Below are 21,968 nucleotides of genomic sequence, written 5' to 3' on the forward strand. Positions count from 1 at the left end.
TGTGTGCTTTAAAATCAACTGAGGCTGCAATGAGCATTGCAGCATGAACAGACTGGCATTTCCTGATTGGGGGGTGGGGGTGGGGAGGTAAAAATCATTTAAAAAGTAAAAGAAAAAACCAAGAATAAAAAACATCATTTTAGTAGAATCATGCCCTGGATTCACCAGATGAGTGTAGAAACAGAACAGAAATATTACCTCAAGTGGTATATATTTCCGGGGGACAACATTTCCTGTTTGGGTGAGTATCGAAAGAATGATAATATTGCCCGTCACAGTCTTGATACTATTACCTGGTCAAGATTTAATTCACTTTCAAATGGTTGGACATAATGCAATGGCAAGGACTCAGCAATGCAGCTCAAATTTTGCAGAGCCAATTCAATCAAGTGAAAGCGCCAGAATAAACTATGTAATACAGTTTAATACGAGGGCTAGGTGCATGTTAAGTAGTGGCAATTCTGATTCCTGGGGCCAGGGAGACCTGCAATCATTTGATTGTGAGAAACACGACTGTGCTTATGAAGAGATTATGCAGTGCTTAAGGGGCTAGAATTCTTAAGCAGGCCCTTTAAGAAAAGACTGCCCGATTTCCCATACAGAAGAAACCAGACGAACCGGGACCTACTGCTGTGTGAATTCATTCAGAAAAGGAAACAAAGTGACAGAGCCCCTAACTAGACACACTTTATTTTCCTCACAGTACATTCTACAAATGCACAGGTGTTACATCCATACATGTTCTACAAATGCACAGGTGTTACATCCATACATGTTCTACAAATGCACAGGTGTTACATCCATACGTGTTCTACAAATGCACATGTACATCCGTAATACGTTCTACAAATGCACAGGTGTTACGCAACATTGGTATAACGTTCCGCAAAAGCACAGATGTTACCTCACAATCGTATAACACTCGCAGATGCACAAGAGTTCCATCGATACAATGTTCTACAAATGCAGAGGTGTTATATCACATTCGTCTATGTTTTTCCCCCAAATTTGGAAAGGCCCACCATAAACGAGCGCTCATTATTGGGTCCTCCGCTATCGAGCAGGGAGAGTGCAGACGAGCAGTCGGGTTTATGCAGGTACGAGTCAGATGAACACACTTCACCTGCAGGCACCCAATCAACCAGCAGGGGTCAGTAGAGAACAATGAGATGCATACCAACTGAACCCTCCCTCACAAAGGGCACCTCTAACGCCAATGATGAGCTACCCCGCATGGCTACTAGCCACAGTTCACACTGCCAGGGTCTGGATTTGATCCCAGACGGTGGGGCCCATCCATGAACTAGAATAAGAACAGTGCCTTAACCAGATGGGGCATCCAGCAACTCAATATAACATGTTTTTAATACCTCATAAAAATGATACTGGTCCTAAAAAAATAGAATGGAATGCATCTAATGATAAAATAGTACATTATTAAAATCACCAAAAGACCACATTTTGGTTTTCATAAAAAAATTGTCCCTTTAGAGCAGGGGTGCCCAACCTTATCCAAAAAGGGCCGGCGTGGGTGTGTGGGCTTTAGCTATATCCCAGCACCAACACACCTGGTTCTACTAGGGGTCTTGATTGAATGCCATGATTGGTTAATTAGTTGAATCAGGTGTTGTAGTGCTAGGTTAAACAAAAAACACCAGCACACACACCGGCCTTCTCCGATAGGATTGGAAAGCCCTGCTTTAGAGTTACAAACAACACATCAGTATTTTTTTAACCAGTGTAAGAACAGACGTTTAAACAGTCAGTAAACTGCAGAGCTATGTCTTTCCTTTCAGGTTCTTCCACAAACCTTGATAAACCAGTGCAGGTTTGCAGTGTATTCTGGGGGAAAGAACAAAAAAAAAATACATGGAATAAAAAAAATAAACAGCACAGATCTGAATGAGGACAAGCAGAAGCCACCTTCGTCTGTTACTACAGAGCAGAGCGAAACGAAGGAAACGCTAAGGGACCCAGAGGAGCTCTTCTGAGCCACGCTACGGCTCTCCGCACGCTCAGGCAGCAGCCCTCAGGTCCCCACACTGCCTGCGTGCCCCCCCCCTCCCCCCTGCTGGCCATTACGGGTACTGTCCAACAGATAGCCTCGCACCGACGCACCGTCACCTCAGCCAACAGCAGCGGCGAAACTGTGAGCCTGTGCCAGGGACCGCCAGCTTTTGAAATGGAAATTAACTAAATTTGAATGCCGCAGATTAAAGGCATTTATTTTACTTCAGGAAAGCACTGCCGAAGCAGCAGGTCCTGTTAGTGTTGAAACATAATAAAATCGAGGGGGGCGGGCATATTACTAAACCTCACAGGAAATGCAGCCGGGGGCCCACTGAGCGAACAAGCATTCAAAACTAAATATCGACTGAACAGGAACGCCAACTGTCAGTGTACAAATGCAGTCAACCAATCCCCAGCAGCAGCTTTAAAAACAAATGCCTCTAAAGCACAGAAAACATTTTCTGTGAATATATATAAACAAACTGGTACAAGACCTCGAGCCTACAGGAGCTACTGGGGAAAAAAGCAGAGGAATTAAATACCTGCTAGTATGATCACCAACATCCATCTTGCAAACAACCCAGAAGACGGAGAGAGAACAATCTCTTCCAAGCTGATAATGAGAACATTCTAGATAAAGCAGCATCTCAATGTCACAGAATTGAGTTGTCTGACTCACTGAAAATTAGCAAATAATTTCTGTTCCACCAGACATTTAAAGAATCCCTATTATTTGATATGTGCATGTTCATTATGACCCATTGCTACTAGAAATCTCAGCCAGTCAATGTACAATATGTTGGTATGCACACGCACGCATACACACACACAAAATGCTTCTAGCCTTTAAGACCACAGCATTGTATTTTCAGTAGAAGGCACTGACGTGGACCCAGTATGACAGGCAGCCATTTTCTGACTGAAGCTGAGCTCACTTTTTGGTTTCGAACATTGCTACTGTTCAGTGCCGTGGATTCATCAGCAGTGCGACCAAATCACAGAAAAATACATAACCCTGAATATAATCCCTGATTTAGCATGGTTAGACTGGAATTTATAAAGATGCGGTTGGGCTCCAGTAGCAGATCTGATGGTAATGAGGAACATCCGCAAAATGGTGGGAGATGAGAGATCCAGAGGTTCCACAAGAGGCCATCCCCCGGGGGGGACCAGGCCCTCAGCCCTGGGTCCAGGGGGCCCTGCTACTGGCCTTTGTCCTGGTAGAACTCGGCCCAGCGGCTCTCGAAGAAGCGCCTCATGGAGTGGCCGGCCACGCCCACCTCCGACGTGTCCTCGTTGAAGAGCTCGCAGTTGTCGAAGACCAGCCGAGCGTCGGCTGCAAACTCCTCACAGCTGCGATACCTGTGGACAGGCGAGGCGGGGGTGAGGGACAGGCGAGGCTAACACGCTAACCCCATTCTCAGGGGCCTAACCAGTTCCACGATTTCTCAAACCAATTCTACTTGCAATCCAAATTTAGACATTAATATAACCATGATTACAAAGTGCAATAGATAAAATCCGCTGTCAGGAGAGGCACTGCATTGAGGTTATTATAAGTTTTGAAAACCTCAAAATTAAGGGGCAGAGTCAATGGGGCTACAGTTCTAAGGGGAATGGTTTATGAGTCATGAGGGGTTTAGCGGGTGGGGCCCTTACTCTCCCTGCAGTAGCCGCTCTCGCATGGTGAGGAAGTCCATGGGGTTCTTGATGACCCGGCGGTAACCGGGGACCAGCCGGGGGTTGACGGGCTCCAGGAAAGGCCAGGCATCACCGTGGGCCTCCATCTCCATCAGGATGATCCTGGAACACCGGTGGACATTAGACTGACCTCAGCTCCACCCACACCCTGACCACCACCATCTATCTTAACCTCCACCCTCACTACCCATCTCCACTCTCCCAACCCCCCACTCTCACCTCTGTCTACCTCCACCCTCCACCCACCATCTCCATCCACCACTCCACGCTCAACCCCCACGCTCAACTCCACGCTCAACCCCACGCTCAACCCCACGCTCAACCCCACACTTAACCCCACGCTCAACCCCACGCTCAACCCCACGCTCAACCCCACAGGGTTGGGTTTTGGGGGTTTGAGTATGACGAGGTGGGGGAACAGGTAACAGTCTGAGTGACGTACTCGCAGTAGGTGAGGTCCGGTTGGTTGCGGGTGGTCACGCGACGGCGTTTGGCGGGAGAGCAGCTGTCCCCTGAGAAACGGGAATAAGGGGAGGAGGAGAATCCCGCGTCGTCCCTGCGCGGCCCACCTCCGCCCGCGCCTCCCCTCCTGGGGGGGTTCTCCTCGTCCGAGCTGCCCGGCTCATGCCCCCCCGGGTACCTCTTGCGTGCCCAGGACTTCTGCTTTGCAGGATGACGTTGCTCACCATTAGCCTGGGGACAGAAAGGCGGGGGGGGGGGGGTGGATTGGGTGAGTGAGATGTGGAGGTGAGAGGGTGAGGGCGGGGGCAGGAATGCAAGGGAGAGGGAGTGGGCGGGACTCACCGTTTCCCAGGCAATGGCATGTTCCAACTGCATTAAACACAGGGAGAGCTGGGCGGAGCTGCTACAGCGATCCAGGGCTTGGCGCCACGCCCGCAAACGCAGGGTGATCTCACTCTCAACACTGCAGGAGAGAACACGCATAAGAACACACGCCTATCGCAGACAAATCTGCACACGCACGCACGCACACGGCACCACCAGTATCATTTATTTTTATAGGTCAGTGTACATTCTCTCTGCAGTCTGTACGCAGGAACCAAAGCAGAGCTCTTTCACTTAAACCATAAAGCCACACCACATGCAACCACAGCAAGCTATGACTGCAGAGTACTAGCACCACCTGCTGGTGAGGATGATAACCACTGGACGTGTCAGAGCTCCAAATTAACTCAAAGACAAACGGAATTCTGCCCAGAAATTCTGCCCATTCTTATGGAATTTTGACATAAGACATAGTAAAACACGTGGGTAGCTAACATGCAGGTAATGCACCTCTCCAAGTCCTCCGGGACGGCCTCCCCAGCGGGCGGTTCGAGGGGGGCGAGCCGCACCACCTCCCCCAGGCTCCAGAGCGGCTCCCTCAGGCAGCGGCGCTGGATGCAGCGCTCCAGCCGGCCCAGCCGCAGCACGGCCAGGTCCAGGGGGTTGGAGGGCAGCCGCGGGAGCGCGCACCGCTCCCTCCTGGGCTTCAACACCCAGTCGTCCTGCAGGTCCAGCGCGTGCTCGTGGTACCGCAGGTCCTCCCGCGTGGAGTCCGGCTCCGGCAAGGCCCAGTCCTGAGCCACACGCGGAGAGTCCAGAGCAGTTATTACAGAACTACAGCGCATCACATTACACTACAGCCATTCAGCAGACGCCCTTATCCAGAGCGACTCACACAACGTTTACATGTCATTTACACTGCATCCATTTATACAGCTGGATATATACTGACGCAATGCAGGTTAAAAAGTACCTTGCTCAAGGGTACAACCTGGGACCTTTAGGTTACAAGACCACACATGGTGGATGCTGGCACACAACAATATTATACAACACACCCACAGCAACATGCAATACTATACAATATCAGGGACATTATTCCTCAAGTACACCCAAGCTAAACTGACTGGGTACTTGCACCTCGATCTGCCCACCTTTGCATGCAGTTGGGCCGCCAGGACCCTCTTCTCCAGGTCCTCCACCCACTGCAGCACGCCGAGGTCTGCCTCCATGGTCCTGTGCTCCCCATCCCACGCCTCGGCCAGGGCCTGCGACACCCTGCCCGTCGCAGTTTCCTCCTGGAACATGGGATCTGCGGAAACAAGACACCCCGGCTACAGTCAAGCCCCCTCCACGCAGAGGCCACAAAACCACAGAGATCACAACACACTGAGGCCGCAGTTTTCCATGGTCCAATGGGATCCCCCGGTGCAAAGCCCCTCCCCCCTGTGGGCGGGCCTTACCGCAGGGCGCCCGGGCGCAGAGCTCAGCCAGGTACTCGCCGTGCTTGCTCAGGTGTTTGTGCAGGGCCTTCTCTCTGATGCCCCGCGGGTGCAGGGCCTTCAGCAGGGCCGCCAGCTCCTCGGGGCCCCTCACCCACCACCAGCCGCGTGCCATCCCTGCACACACACACACACACACACACAAGCAGAGAGTGTTTCCCAGGGCTGCTCTGAGCTCCCGCAGGTAACCCACTGTAACGCTAAAGGGACGAGGGAGAACCCACCCGTCCACCTGAGCTTGTTTGCGCTTTTTTACAATTCTGTTCATTTGGAGTCGGTCCCTACTGGCTTCAAATGTTTCAGGACATCATTTGCAAATAAATAGATCGAGTAGAACAGCCAATTTACAGTGCAGTGAATTGCTTTTACACATGGGAGATTAGAGTGCAACTTTTTTCATTAAATGAAAAAATAATTTTAAAAACGTGTTTTGTTCACTCAGGTTCCCTTTGTGTGACAAATATGCAATAACAGAGAAAATCAGGAGGGGGGGTGGGTACTTTTTCACAGCACTGTATCTGTGCGTACTTCACTAGGGTCACACTACAAAGTTTCTTTGGACAGAATGTGTAGAGGCAGAAATACAGAACCCCTGCCCCTCTCTCACAGTTTGGGGGGGTGGCAGGTGGTGCCGGACACAGGGGCAGCTCTGACCTGTGGGAATGGGCCTGGCGTCCAGCTGAGAGAGGTACTGCTGCTCCACCTGCCGCAGGAGCGAGGAGGGGGGGCGGCCACGGCGCCTGGGGGTGCCGTGGGGGCCGACGGCACCGCCCCCCCTCCTCCTGCCCGGTCTTGGGAGGGGGGTGGAGCACACCTGAGGGGAGCACAGCTGGTTGAACTGCAGGAACAAAACAAAGAATGGGGTAAACAGCAGGAACAAACAATGCAATGACAAGTGGGGGCAATAAAATCTAATAAAGATTTTTTTTCAAGGCAGGATCATTACCAGATAAGTGATGGGCTTTTATGAATAGCCTAGTAACCTAGTGGATATCATTCAGCTGTAAACTTGCTGATTGATGGACAGGACTCACCGGGAAAAGTGAAGTGGCATGACAATCAGGAGCAGCAGGGGACAGGGGGGAGTCACTGGAGGGTAGGGCGGGGGTTTTGGGAAGCAGACTCTCCGCCTCCTCCTTCACACCGTTCCCGTGCTGGGGGTAAGCCCCGCCCCCCTCCTCCTCCCGGCCCGCCTTGCTGCTACGGCGATGGCGGCGGCTCTTGGCGGTCCTCAGATGCAGCTCCACCTCGGGTTTGATTTTTCGCGGCCGGCCCCGCCCACTGGGGCGGGACATGAGGGATGCGATGCCAGGCAGAGGGTCCGCCTCCGCGGGGGGAGGGACTGGAGGCGGGGGTGGGGCCGGGGTCGGCTGAGGCTCAGGTTTGGGTTCCTTCTTAACGGGAGCAAGATCTGGAACAGCTTCGTCGGACACAAACACGTCTCCCTGGCAACCTGCAAGACAAAGATCAGGATTGGGAGAAAGGGGAGGGTGGTACTGGTGCCGCTATGGATATGAACAGCATAAAAAGCATTATATAATCATAGGTGAGTGTATTTTTCTGTGCAAAAGAAATAGAACAGAACACCCAATAAAAGTTCAAGAACAACACAGGTTGTTTGACTCCAGTCCAGGTCCAGGCAATTTTCCAGCACTAATTTGATCATGGAGAACTACCATGATATCCCAGGAACTAGAAATTATCAGAAAAGAAATTCAGAAAAAACCTGAATCTGTAATCTGCATATGCTGCCCTCTAACCACAGCATTTAACCACAGAGCCAGAATCTGTCATGTCATGGTTAATGGGTGACAGAACTTCAACAAAAGCAGGTGCCAGCACTCTTCTGGTAACCATAAAATGTGGATACAGGTCACATCACTGGTAGCTTATGCCCAGGACCACAGTTTGGAGGATCAACAAATCTGTGCCTCTGTTTAAAGACGAATTTCGCTCTACGCACGAGGACCCCCGAGAGGACCCATACCCACCTAAGATCTCCTCGGACCCCTCCACCAGGATGGCGCCGACGCGCGGCAGGGCCCAGTACCGGCGCCGGTACCGGTCCTCTCCCAGGAAGCCCGCGCGCAGGGAATGGGACGCCTGCAGCAGCTTCTTACGGAAAAACACCTGCCGCTGCGAGAGGGGAAAAAACAGAGGATAAAAAAGTTACTACCAACCCAAACTTTCCACCCTGCTGCGGGGAGAGGAACGGAGCGTTACCTTGGTCAGCTTATCGATCTGCCGTTCAAGGTCAGGGACGCTGCCACAGGAAGTACTCTGACCCTGAGGGAGAATGAGAGTAAATATGATTTATGTAAGCAAAACATATGCGATAGACTTCTCTCCGATGCTCCAAGCATACATTTAGCAAAAGGTCAACCAACTGAAAAGGGAAAGTGGTTAACAAAATTCCCCTGACAACCTGACCTCATGGCCCCACCCAGTAGCCCCGCCCACCTGTCCGAGCTGGGCCTCCTCTTTGTCGGTGCAGTGGCTGCTCCTCTCCAGGCTTTCCTCCAGAGTCTCCTCTGTCCTGGAGGTCCTACTCTGCCCCTCCAGACATGGCTCCTGTGCGAGTGCTGCCTTCAGCCTGGGCACACAGAGCTGAATGAATGAAGGTGCTAATACGGTACATTCAGCGCTACTGCGCTAATACAGACCACTCAGCGCTGTCGTGCTAATACAGACCACTCAGCGCTACTGCGCTAATACAGACCACTCAGCGCTATCGTGCTAATACAGACCACTCAGCGCTACTGCGCTAATACAGACCACTCAGCGCTATCGTGCTAATACAGACCACTCAGCGCTATCGTGCTAATACAGACCACTCAGCGCTACTGTGCTAATACAGACCACTCAGCGCTACTGTGCTAATACAGACCACTCATCGCTATCGTGCTAATACAGACCACTCAGCGCTACTGCGCTAATACAGACCACTCAGCGCCATCGTGCTAATACAGACCACTCAGCGCTACTGTGCTAACACAGACCACTCAGCGCTACTGTGCTAATACAGACCACTCAGCGCCATCGTGCTAATACAGACCACTCAGCGCCATCGTGCTAATACAGACCACTCAGCGCCATCATGCTAATACAGACCACTCAGGCATCATGGCTAATACGACCACTCAGCGCTACTGTGCTAATACAGACCACTCAGCGCTACTGTGCTAATACAGACCACTCAGCACTACTGTGCTAATACAGACCACTCAGTGCCATCGTGCTAATACAGACCACTCAGCGCTACTGTGCTAATACAGACCACTCAGCGCTACTGTGCTAATACAGACCACTCAGCGCCATCGTGCTAATACAGACCACTCAGCGCTACTGTGCTAATACAGACCACTCAGCGCTACTGTGCTAATACAGACCACTCAGCGCTACTGTGCTAATACAGACCACTCAGCGCTACTGTGCTAATACAGACCACTCAGCGCTACTGTGCTAATACAGACCACTCAGCGCCATCGTGCTAATACAGACCACTCAGCACTACTGTGCTAACACAGACCACTCAGTGATATTGCACTAACACAAACCTCAGTGCTACTTAGCTAATGAACTCATTGAATGCAACATCAGGTTAGTGCACCAATATGCCCAGATTTGTTCTATACATACCACTCCACAGGCTATCAGCCATAGTATGAGCTTCAGACACTACGCTACTTGCTATAAGACCACTAGCTCCTGTGCTAATACAGACCACTCAGCGCTACTGTGCTAATACAGACCACTCAGCACTACTGTGCTAATACAGGCCACTCAGTGATATTGCACTAACACAAACCTCAGTGCTACTTAGCTAATGTAGACTTTGAATGCAACTATACAGTGTTAGTGCACCAATATGGTCAGGATTTGTTTCTAGTACATCCCCACTCCACAGGCTAGCGTCGTCAGGGAGATGAGCTTCAAACTTACTTGCGTAGCTTTCCTTCGATAATCCACTTGTTCTTCCTGTAGGTAGCCATTTTCTCCAGTGTGCTATCTAATTCCCTAAAGTGGATAGAAAAGGATTATCCAATGATACCATGAGCTACATACACAGTGAGCATGCAGAATTTTCTAAAAATATACACGTGATATTACATCCCCAAACATCCCCTTCAGCCCTCTTCCCTTAAGCTTTGCTAGTTATACATTTTGTGTAGAGATATCATCATGGCCACTTTATCCCTCTGGTTGAGAGGTAGAGGTGGAGACAGAGAGAGGGAGGAGAAAGGAAGGTGGTGGTGGTGGAGTTCCCATTTTCTGGCTCTCACTTGGTGACGATGCCGCTGTCGTTGAGCTCCCCCACCAGGAAGGCCAGCATGGCGGCTTTAGCGTCGGGGCTGTGAGCCTGGAAAGGCCTGGTGCACAGGCTGGCGCACGCGGCCGGCTCGAAACCACGCGACTCCAGAAAGATCCGCAGCCCCTCTGACACGCTGCTGGGGTTCAGCTCCACGTCCCCCAACCTCTCCCCGAGAATCTTCACCGACTGCAGAGAGACATTCAGAAACGTAGCAATTATCCAAATGTAGATAATTCTTTTAGGAAAGTTGAGAATTGGGGGGTCAGTATATATATAGTATAAATATTAACACTTAGAAACAGTCATACAAATAAAAACATACCATCAGTAAATCAATAATTATCTTGAGGACAACCTATATTAAACCTAGTACAGATGCTAAATTATTATTTAACTGGATTAATTGTGAGGCTGAATGAAGACGTGATAAACCTCTAACATTTTCTCCATTCATATATTCAGGGCGTGGTTACAGCGTCAGGCTGGAGCAGCCGGCCCTTACCTGGTAGCTGGAGGGCAGGCCCGGGTCATGGAGCGCAGCCTGCACTAGCTGCACCAGCAGATCCAGGAGCTCGCCCTCACTGCCCTCCAGGCCCAGGAGACCCTCCTGCAGGGTGGCCAGGCTGGGCACGTCGTGGGACAGCTGGAGGGCCAGCACCTTCCCGTAGCTGTGCAGGAACTCCACCACCTGGAGGCAGTGCGCGAAGGCGCGGCCCGAGAGCACCAGACCCGGCACACAGGGCAGCTCAGGCAGCGGCTGGGAAGGGAGAGGTGAACACGCGTCACAACAACCTCCGACAGGAGCCAACACTGTCATACCCACCTCCAAAAAGAGTCAACACCCATCACACCTAACTCCTAAAGGAGTCAACACCCATCACACCCGCTGCCAAAATGAGTTAACACCAGTCACACCCACTTCCTAATGGGGTCAACACCCATGAAACCCACCGCCTAGTGTTGTAATGCAGATGACAGTGTTTTGGATATATTTTGCAATTAAAGAAATTAATTACACTCTACTTTTCAGCACCGTCGAGTGTTCACTAAATTACCAGGACGTTGCTTAAACAGGGCAATCCAATTCAGTCCTGCATCTCTAGTTCAGGAAATTTGTGATCGGTCAAGGGTGCGCACGACCGTGGTCTCAGTGCACGCGACCGCGAAGGCTCACCTGGTGATCGGCGAGGCACATGTCCTCCGTGGGCTTCTTCAGCTCCTCCAGGAAGAACTGCTGCCTGCGCCGCTCCTCCAGGTGCCTCTGCACCTGCGCCCTCCGCTCCGCCTGCCTCCTGGCCACCTCCGCGGCGTGAGCCTGGGCCTCCTTCTCCGCCCTCGCCCTGGCCAGCATCTTCGCATCGCTCCGCCCCGAGCCCGCCCGCTTCTCCCGGGTGGGGGTGTCCTCGCCTGCCTCCGCAGCTGCCCCCTCCCTCCGCTCCAGGGGCCGAGGACTGGTCGCACCGTGCTCCTCCCACTCCTGATCGGTGCTTGTGGCCTTCACCAGCTAGGTGGAGAGAAAGTGCCGGAAGGTTTTAACAAAACCTGTTAAAGGGCCCTGTCATAGTCCTATATCTTATAGCAATAACATGCAGAACCTTCACATTACAGCACTCAGCTCTTTCAATAACATGCAGAACCTTCACATTACAGCACTCAGCTCTTTCAACAACACGCAGAACCTTCACATTACAGCACTCAGCTCTTTCAACAACACGCAGAACCTTCACATTACAGCACTCAGCTCTTTCAACAACATGCAGAACCTTCACATTACGCACTCAGCTCTTCAACACTCAGAACCTTCACATTACAGCACTCAGCCTTTCAACAACATGCGAACCTCACATTACAGCATCAGCTCTTCAACAACACGCAGAACCTTCACATTACAGCACTCAGCTCTTTCAACAACATGCAGAACCTTCACATTACAGCACTCAGCTCTTTCAACAACATGCAGAACCTTCACATTACAGCACTCAGCTCTTTCAATAACATGCAGAACCTTCACATTACAGCACTTAGCTCTTTCAATAACATGCAGAACCTTCACATTACAGCACTCAGCTCTTTCAATAACATGCAGAACCTTCACATTACAGCACTCAGCTCTTTCAACAACACGCAGAACCTTCACATTACAGCACTCAGCTCGCTCAGCAACATGCAGAACCTTCACATTATAGTACTCAGCTTTTTCAGCAATAACATGCAGAACCTTCAGTCTCCTTTAACCTTTTCCCCCATTCCCACTGTTCCCTTTCTCTCCCAGTCGGGAACACCCAACAATATTCATCAGTCAGCCCCATAGCTGCAGGTGCACAGGACAAACACTGCTTTCTTTCCATTCATCATGCGTGAGCTCAGCCCTACAGTCACCACTGTCAGAGGAGCACACTTAACGTGCAGCTCATGCAGACGCATGCTGGCATCCGCTTGACCAGAGGGGTTTGGTGGTCAAACTGCGAGGCACAGACCACCCAGCAAGAGAACCCCGCTGGCCACCAGCAGCATGCATCCAACAGCCTGCGGCCATCTCAGACTAACCTTAACCCTCCTTCTCTCCTGCCGCATTTTCCAAATTTTTGTTTCCTTTCTTTTGTTCCCGGTCTTGGAGTATGAAAAACACACACTTTTGTCAGGTTAAAACACTACGCCTCCACAAGGCAGTGCTGACACAGTCCAACTACTCACATTCGTGTCATCATTACAAGCAGCATTTACAATGTGCAGTTCAAAGCCAAAACATGCCCGTGAGTAAAGACAAATCAACTGCAATATCCATTCTGAACAAGAAAATACATTGTAGTGCTGACATGTGAAACTAATTTTTACAAGCATGTTGCTCAATGTTTTGTTATCATGAGCGGGACGCTCATTACACTAGACCAGGGGTCCTCAGTCTTATCCAGAAAGGGCCGGTGTGCGTGCAGGCTTTTGTTCCAATCGAGCAGGAACACACCTGATTCCACTAATCAACCACAAGAATCTCTGCTAAGGATTTTGATTAGTGGAATCAGGTGTGTAACCACTTGGTTAGAATGAAAGCCTGGCCCTTTCTGGATAAGACTGAGTACCCCTGCTCTAGATTGACCCACTGCAACCAATGAAAATTTCCACCTAAACCAGGAAGCTTTCTGTAACCGAATTTCAAACAGGAAAGAGAACGCTGCCTGGAATCCAACGTCCAACACAAAAATACAGGCATGCTTTACCAATCAGAGGCTGAGGGAAGTCTGCTATGTGCTTTGGTTGTGCTGCAGTGCTGAGCAGCGTACAGAGTACAGTCGTGTTGCACTGTTTGCTGTGTTGTGCAGTGTACAGTGTGAGTGTGCTGTAATGTGCTCCGGTCACAGTGCAAAGACTGCATTCTCTACATTCCTTCTACCTTGCTATTCATTTTCCTCCTGATTTTCTTCAGTTTCTCCTTCTCTTCTTCACTGAGAATTTCTGTGAAAAGTAAAAAAGTTAATTGTCAGAAAACATTTTGTTTAAACCATTGCATTTTATAACTACAAAGTATACACAGTACACACATTTGTGCCAACTTCTAAATGTTAAATGAATACCAGCCCAAGTCACTTGTGTGCAGGTGAACACCCCCTGCCTCTGACCCATCTTAAGAGACCCTAGCCAGTATGGCAGCCAGGTGAGCGTACGCACAGAGGCTGTGACAGAGTCCCCTTACCGCGATCCTCGAGCTTCTGCAGCAGCCTGGCGTCCACCTTCCTCAGCAGATCCATCATTCTGGCGCCGTGGGGCCTCCCCGGGCGTCTGCCGGGGCCGCCCAGGGTGCGGCGGGCGCGGGGCCGGGGCCGGGACCTCTCCCTGTCAGGGTTCGGGGGGCGGCCACGCCTCCCGGTGATGGCCATGATTATGGAGGGCACCTCCTCGTCGGCTAGGGGGAGCCACTGCGTGCCCTGCAGGAGGGACGCACGGACCCATGTGACCCGCTGCCAACAACGCACACACACACTCACTGCACGCCTTCTACACACACTGCACACGACCTACATGCACTGCACATGGCCACTGTGAACAATCTGCCTCATTCGTGTTGCGCAAGTTGACTCAGAGTAGAACCTTATTTTTAAATGCAAAATGGGCGCCGTCCAACTGACCTCGGCGGTTTCCCGCTCTTCATAGAAATCGCCCACGGGCATGCGAGGGCTGAAGCTGAAGTGCTCCCTGGAGACGGCGCCACCTCGCTGCCGTTTCAGATACTGCACAGACAAATCAGACAAACAGTTACTCACCAAAAACCAACACAGGGATGTGCATCACATACTATTTAACCTCGTGTTTCATCACTGCATGCACCTTGATGACTTCAGGAAACTGCTTCATCCTCCTGCCACATGGACTGTAGTACCAGGTCTCTCCCTTCAGCCGATTCATACACCTGCGCACCCGGACTTCCCGTCTCCACCTGCCACAAACACAAACCTCACACTTCTGCACCCGACCCCCAGTCTCCACCTGCCACAAACACAAACCTCACACTTCCGCACCCGACCCCCAGTCTCCACCTGCCACAAACACAAACCTCACACTACTGAACCCGACCCCCAGTCTCCACCTGCCACGAACACAAACCCCAAACTTCTGCACCCAACCTCCAGGCTCCACTAGTTATCAGGCCTGTGATACACCACAGGGTCTATACTGCAACTCTCATATTCTCACTAGAAATCTCTAAAAGAATGGCAGGGACGGCCCAGTGCTGCTCTCTGGCACCATGTATCCACTATTATCAACCTTCCTGTGCAGGGTAATGCTTGCTTCCCTGCTCAGTCTTCTATATCAGTACTCATTCTTCCCCTAGGAGAGGCACAGAGCATGTGCATTATTGCTGTCACTCAAAGCAGGTTGATCAAACAGGCAATAATACAGCTGACTCCCCATACCTGGTTTCTTGGGTCTGAACTGGTTGCCAATTTTATGAAAGCCAGCTAAAGACTTGTGTCTATGTAAATTTTTTAATGGTGATCCATGACTGAAGTAGGGCCGATGTGTGCAGCCAGTTAGATAACCGAACCAAGGGTAATTGGAAACAAAAACCTGTAAACAGACTATCCAGGCAGGAGTGTAATTGTTCTTGTCTGTTGTACAGAAGGCGTATGTGCTCAGAGAATGGGAAATCTCTGAAGACTACATTACCCATGCTGCAGTGGGAAATTCACTTGTTCCTCAGTGGCTATCCTCCTCCTTGGGCCTGCATGGAAAAGGTTGCAATCATAATGACACTCACAGTATCAGAGCCCTGAAAGGTCATAGTCTGAACCAGTGTTCACCTGCATACAGTTGGGAAACCAGGACATCTCTAGGGCTAGAGAAACTGAACTTTTGCAAATTAATATTAGCATTGTGATTGACACTACAAATGAAGAATCAGTTAATCCGTAACAAACTAACTGGCTAAACTTCTCAATTTAGGAGCTTTGCTCACCATTGGAGATGGACACCTCTTCCTCTTCACTATAGTGGTCTTCAATTTTCTCCTCCATTTTGGGTATTTTTGGTGCTTTCTTTGCCCTCTTGGCCTTGGGTCTGGCGGGCAGCGGGGAGGGGGAGGGGGGGTAAGGGTGGGAGCAGAATGGGTCTTGGCAGTTGGAGGGAGAGGACGCGGGTGAAGATGTGGGCGGGGCAGCAGACAGGCTGGGAGCAGAAGTTTCATCTTCAGAGGGGTCCAGAGATTCAGACCCATCCTCTGTGTCATCTTTCCTCTCCTTTTCACACAGTGAATCTGTCAAACACCAGTGATATTTATTAATTATAGGAAGGCTTAGTGAAATATATAATAATCTTTATTCAAAAATAATCATTTTCTTTCCACACAGACATCTCACGAGACAACCAGGGAGAAAAGACTGCATAACCTTGGTTGTGAACACATGAACTTGCAATTGCATATTGACACCATGAACAAAAAAGGCTGCACAGATGTGAAATCTATAGGTAGGTGGTGAACTGTGAAAGTAAAAATTGGTTAGCTTCACAGAAAAAAGCCAGGAAGGTGTGATGCTGGCAGTGTGGTTTGGGTGACCATGACTGGTAAGGGCTGGGAAGGTGAGGTGTTGGTGGTGTGGTCTGAGTTACTATGACTGGTGAGGGCTGGGAAGGTGCGGTGCTGGTGGAGCGGTCTGAGTTACCATGACTATTAGGGGCCTGGAAGGCACGGTCTTCCTCTGCACAGGCTCCAGCGCTGGAGGCTGGAGAGTCACACGGAACCTTCTGCCTTTCCTCCATCCAAACCCCCACTGCTGCGCTCTCAACCAAGCCTGGGGTATCCTGTACATCCTCTTCCTCCAGCTCCTCCAACTTAGAATCTGAGGACAGAAGTGCACTGGCTATGGGACTGAATGATCCGCATTACAATTCCACTGAGGACATAAACAAGCAAACTGAACAAATCAGTGGATGACTCCCATAAAAACACCTACCACTTTTCAGTCACCTTTTTTAGGCAACAATGCAACTTGTGTTCACTTTAGCTATAAACCTGATTGACACAAGGTCTTCTTGACCAAATAAGACCGAAGCAGGTTTACAGATAAAGTGAACACAAGCTTGTTGATGTGTCCACTCATTTCTCAAAAGGACAAGAGGTATTTTAGGTGCACAGCGTTTGTATCTGCCAGTACTTCAGTGCAGGAAATTGCATCAGTATCTGCAAATTGCAGCTGAGAGGCAAGACTGGTGCAAAGCACATTTCAGTGCACAGCATGAATAATGATCCAATAGCCATACAGTCACTATAATGCATGGTTCAGATTTTGTGGAACCAATTTGTCCAAAGTCAAAAGTTCTCACAATGGTAAAAAAGTGGCCATTTTCTGTCCACTGCCCTTATCCCCATTTAAAAGAATGAATAAGCCCTAACTGCATTTCGGGGAATGACAAACCATGACCCACCCACTCACCCTAGGATGAGGGCAGGGTGGAGACAGTGCGGTCAGAGTGTGGGGGTCTGACTTCCATACCTTCACTAAGGGTCTCCTCCAGGTGTGAAGCACTTTCGTCAGAATCTTTGGCAGTGAAGATTCCGTTTGCAGTTTCCTGGTTCTTGAAGAGGCTCCCAAGGGAGTGGTCTGGGTACCTGCTGTTTTGGGGGATGCAGGGAGGGTGCTCTGGGGTTTTGTTCCCTGAGGATACCATAGGACCATTTTGGGTTTCCGCCAGACCTGCGACCCCAGAGTGGAACAGGGGGGTGCTGGCTTCCACCTCCCTGCCCATGTTCATGTTGGACACCTCCTGTTGACCACCAGGTGTAAGGGAAGGCCCTACCATTGCTAAGGAAGAGTCTGACTCCGCAGCAGATCCCTGCTGATTTGGAGCATTGCGCCTAGATCCCATTTCAGCGGGTGAAGGAAAAGCACATGGCGGGTCCCTCGACAGCTGCCACTGGCTCGTGGGGCCTCCGCCATTGTCCACAAAGGTGTGCCGAACTTGCGAGTGGCAGAGAGAGGTGGGTTGAGGAATAGGAAGCCCTTCATTCTTGGGGAGCCGCTGGGTGACAGAAAACTGCTCGCTGTCACCGGAACGGCTGTCCGCCTCATTGCCCCCCTCATTCATGTGCCCTGGAGGACAAAACAAGGTCAATGAGACAAGAGGAAACAGATTGACAGTAATGTTCTAGGAACAATAAATCTTTTTAATTTCCTGAAATTTCAAAAAGCTAAATTTCAACAAGGAAAAAGCACTACATTCTGAGAAGTGAAATTTCAACTTGCACACATATGCTCAATTTCTTTCATTCATTGTACGCATGAACTTTACTAGAATCACAAGATCTCAGACAAATAATTACTACAAGATTCCGAACTGTTGCACGTTACACCACATACCACAAAAACTGGCAGATAGTGATCTAAATTTGGATGGTGGTTCACTTGTCTCAAAAATAATGCCTCAGAACAAAACTGAAACCAAATTAAGGCACTGCTAACCTTAAATAACCGACACGGACACTGAACTTAAGTTTCACATGACCGGGTCGGCTTTGCATTTTTAAACTTACTTTCGCCCACAGAACAAACCGTTTATTAAGAACCTAACACAGTCGCTTACCATTACTGTGGTTGAATGCAAGCGTCGCTGTATCACTGTTGTCCTGGGGAGTGCTGTTCTCCAGAGCAGCAGGTGAGCTCTGCACGGACAGGTGGCTGGCAGACCCTCTCTGGCCCAGGTTGTGTTGTCGAGGGCCACTGCTTTGGGGGGCGCAGCTCTCTGAAAATGGGGGCATCACCTGAGCCGGAGGGTGCGAGTGGTGAGGCGCCAGCTGGTGGAAGCAGGAGATCCCACTGAACATCATCCCATAAGGATGCTGCTGCTGGTGTTGCTTGGATGGTTGGTGCTGGTGTTGTTGCTGAGGTGATGATTGGTGGTGTTGTTGTTGGGATGGCTGATGTTGATGTTGCCATTGTGATGTTTGGTGTTGTTGCTGTAGGGATGGTTGGTGCTGGTGTTGTTGTTGGGATACTTGCTGTTGGTGTTGCTGGGATGTTTGCTGTTGGTGTTGTTGAGATGGTTGCTGTTGATGATGTTGAAATGGTTGCTGTTGATTTTGTTGGGATGGTTGCTGTTGGTTTTGCTTGGATGCTAGCTGTTGTGATGGGGGGTGTTTGTGTTTCAGATGATGCTGCTGTGACTGTAGGTTGTCGTGGCCCTTTTGGGGTGCTTCGCTGAGCTGAGGATGACTCTGGAAGGCCCTGTGTGAGCTGTACTCCAAGAGGTTAGGGGAAGTGCCATGCTGCTGGCCAGGGATACCCTGGTTCCAGTACCCGCCCTTCCCCACAGTAACGTTAGGTGGGCAGGAGGCCGCCAGCCCACCGTTTGGCTCAGATTTTCTGTGTTCCTGCTGCTGCAGGGTGGCTCCGGGGTCGATGCCCATTGGCGGACTGTACTGCTGCTGGCCCCACAGATAATCGTATTCCAGTTCGCTGTGGTGGCGGCGATGACCAATCACAGTGTACGGTGTGGAAGGAAGGGGGTGGGGCTGGCTGGGTCCCTTTACAGTAGTGATGCCATTAACATTCACCTCACTCTTCATATCTGCAAGAATCACAACAATAATCATTTAAAAAACAGGTAGGCCACATTTTCCTCTGAACATTGGCACTAATAATAGTGCAACACTTTAAACAACAAGATTTAGAACAGTGTTTTAGGTTGAATAACCATATTGAGAGAAGCCTGAGACCGAGAAGCTCACTTTTCCCAGGCTGTGGGAGGCTTATGGAGGACCCGTTAGAATAGTGAGAATCTCCTGAGGAAGGCTTAGACCCTGAGTTTGTCGGAACAGCTGGATGGCTGCCAAAGTTAAAATGATTATTCGCCTCCATCTGCAAAAGAAGAAAAAAACGACTTGTATGTTATTTACCTTATTGGCAAGTTCTGCAAAGACCAATCAAATGACTGTAGTACAGAAATGGCAGACCACACAAAATAAAGCTTTATACAAGAAATCTACTCTGATTCGGGGTGAATATCTATGTAATAAATGTAATATTTAACTTGCGAGAACTCGGCGCAGATTGCGTTCGGGGCTTGTCATCTGACCCAGTGTAAGTGAACCCCACATCTAAAAACCACGGATGGTATTTCCGATACCGGCATGGTTTCTTCAGGTCGAGAAGTCTCGGTTTAAAAACATTTCCATGCTGGTGATCTGATCTCTAGCTCTGATAACTACAGTAGTGTACTGTATATGTTGACCTATGTGATGGATGGATGGTAGGTAACTGAAGTGCCGCCGTCTGGCGTTGCCTTTAAAATAGACTGGTTACCGTAGCTAACCGAGTGGCAGAGACAGGAAAAATAAAAATAAAAAGTTAAATAAATTAACGTTATAATTTCATTTTAGGTTAGCTAGGCTTTAAGATCGATGTCTGCGCCCCAACGGCAACCCCTCTGCGCCCCCAAGTTTGAAAACTCCTGCTTTTGGATAAGTATCTTTGGCAACATTGCTGCGATGTGATGAACACGTTTTTCTGGAAAGCAATCTGGCTGAATAGTTTGCGGAATAGCTAACGCTAGTTATCTTGGTTTAACTAATTTGGCTAAAATTAATTACGTTAGACTAACTAGCTAAAAAAAAATATCCCATCTACAATAGCGACACAGTTGGTAAGACTGCAATTGGTGATAGAAGCTAAACGAACGAGTGAATTCAACCTGTGCTATACAGAATTTGTTTCTGACTAGCGAACCTTATTTTCAACTAAGATGTCAAGCTAATTTAGATAGCTAACCATCGACGTTACGTTAACCGATTTTCATTCAAACTAGACAGTTACCCAGCTAGGCAAGAAACGAACGGGCTAGCAACGCTGTTTCGACAAGCAAAACGTAATTTCTAATCAGACATTTAATATTTCATCATTAGACCCCACACAGGCCTTATATTTACAATACCATAACACCCCGCAAAAATATTTAGCAAAGAATTCAGTTCAATACAGACATCCTAAACGGATTCCACAAAAATAATTTCTGAAATCATACCTAAATTAGCTAAACTGCCTGGGATCTAGCTATAACGTTAGCTATTTGGATGAATGGTCAATAATTCGGCCTTTGCATACAAGGCCCTCCATAAATAACGACAGATTAAAGTTTATTTAAACAGTTGTTAAAGTTAATAAAAATACTATAGCTGCACTTCAACTTTAACAAAACTTTCTGGACAATTTTAACATTTACGTTTAACCGTAAAATATTTCCCAAGAATCCATAATTTGTTCTACTGTGGACAAACTGGATACTCCTCTTTTGTTTAATAAACTCAGTTTCACTGATGCAGTTGAGAAATTTTCAAACGGCAACCATTGAGCCGCACGCTGAAAAGTTTTAATACAAAAAAAACCAAACCTTATAATCCTCGATATCCAAAGACAGCAATATATTGAATCTTCTTGATTGACTAAATATGTCGTTTATGTTGGTAAAAACGATGCAAATAATAAACAGCTACTCGCTAACCTTTGGGTTTCATTATTAGCAAACATGGCTGGCTCTATCTACTTGAGTGCAGCCATGATCATTGAAAAGAAAGAAATCGACTCGAGGAAGTGAGAATCGTGGTGATGTACACAGAGCTTGGAGGACGGGCAGCCCTAGGTCCTAGAGCCGACTGTTGTGCTATCGTAGCCTATCTGGGAGAGGAGATCCTCAAAATATGTAAACTATGCATGCATGTTGTTTGTTTATTATTTGTGTTGTAGTTGTTTTGTTGAATACCAATATATAATAATAAGTATTAATTTGTATTGTCAACTAGAAATTACCTTGTGTGACATCGCTACATTCGGCCTGACTGATATCTAACGTTTCCCACGTAATTGTTAGTTATAAAGTTTGTTGTACATTATACAATACCGATGTTATTCCGTAAAAACTTATTTCATAAGTTTTCATTCATAAGTTCCCATATGCATGTATTGCAAGTGCAACTATTATCCTTAGGCCTATTATCTGCATTGTGGGATCAAACACGAAACCCATTTCCAAACATACGTAATAGTGTTTCGAATGTAATTTAATCACACAGGCCATAATTTCACTAAGTTTACTAGAAAATCGATTGATAACCTTTTCATTTTCTAGTGTCTGTCAAAAACGGGCAAATGCTACCACACACACCTGAACTCCCCTTT

The 21,968-nt window shown here is 48.9% G+C and overlaps 1 protein-coding gene and 1 long non-coding RNA gene across 6 annotated transcripts; one reads left to right on the forward strand and one right to left on the reverse strand.

Moving 5' to 3' along the window:
• Nucleotides 1-615: 615 nt before the first annotated feature.
• On the forward strand, nucleotides 616-883 carry LOC135238646 (uncharacterized). The gene is made up of 2 exons (XR_010325165.1): nucleotides 616-723; nucleotides 792-883. It is a non-coding gene; the product is annotated as an uncharacterized LOC135238646 (long non-coding RNA).
• Nucleotides 675-21,394, reverse strand: LOC135238644 (bromodomain adjacent to zinc finger domain protein 2A-like). 5 transcript variants are annotated; one of them, XM_064306787.1, is made up of 28 exons: nucleotides 21,184-21,392; nucleotides 19,526-19,655; nucleotides 18,382-19,365; nucleotides 17,295-17,891; nucleotides 16,464-16,640; nucleotides 15,761-16,057; nucleotides 15,472-15,526; nucleotides 14,632-14,740; nucleotides 14,433-14,534; nucleotides 14,000-14,231; nucleotides 13,700-13,761; nucleotides 12,859-12,921; nucleotides 11,486-11,815; nucleotides 10,814-11,068; nucleotides 10,283-10,497; nucleotides 9,942-10,016; nucleotides 8,460-8,592; nucleotides 8,223-8,285; nucleotides 7,991-8,135; nucleotides 7,034-7,452; nucleotides 6,654-6,837; nucleotides 5,961-6,116; nucleotides 5,652-5,809; nucleotides 5,008-5,291; nucleotides 4,516-4,636; nucleotides 4,154-4,404; nucleotides 3,670-3,813; nucleotides 675-3,372 (listed from the first exon to the last, which is right to left on the reverse strand). In XM_064306787.1, the coding sequence occupies exons 2-28, from the start codon at nucleotides 19,653-19,655 to the stop codon at nucleotides 3,213-3,215; spliced, it is 5,901 nt and encodes a 1,966-aa protein (XP_064162857.1). In that variant the 5' UTR covers nucleotides 21,184-21,392; the 3' UTR covers nucleotides 675-3,212. The 5 variants fall into 5 exon arrangements, with proteins under 5 accessions (XP_064162857.1, XP_064162855.1, XP_064162853.1 ...); XM_064306785.1 differs by having other exon boundaries at nucleotides 4,154-4,636; nucleotides 6,654-6,813; nucleotides 21,184-21,394; XM_064306783.1 differs by having other exon boundaries at nucleotides 4,154-4,636; nucleotides 21,184-21,394.
• Nucleotides 21,395-21,968: the final 574 nt, after the last annotated feature.

Source organism: Anguilla rostrata, chromosome 13 (genome assembly GCF_018555375.3).
Source record: "Anguilla rostrata isolate EN2019 chromosome 13, ASM1855537v3, whole genome shotgun sequence".
Classification (NCBI taxonomy): domain Eukaryota; kingdom Metazoa; phylum Chordata; class Actinopteri; order Anguilliformes; family Anguillidae; genus Anguilla; species Anguilla rostrata.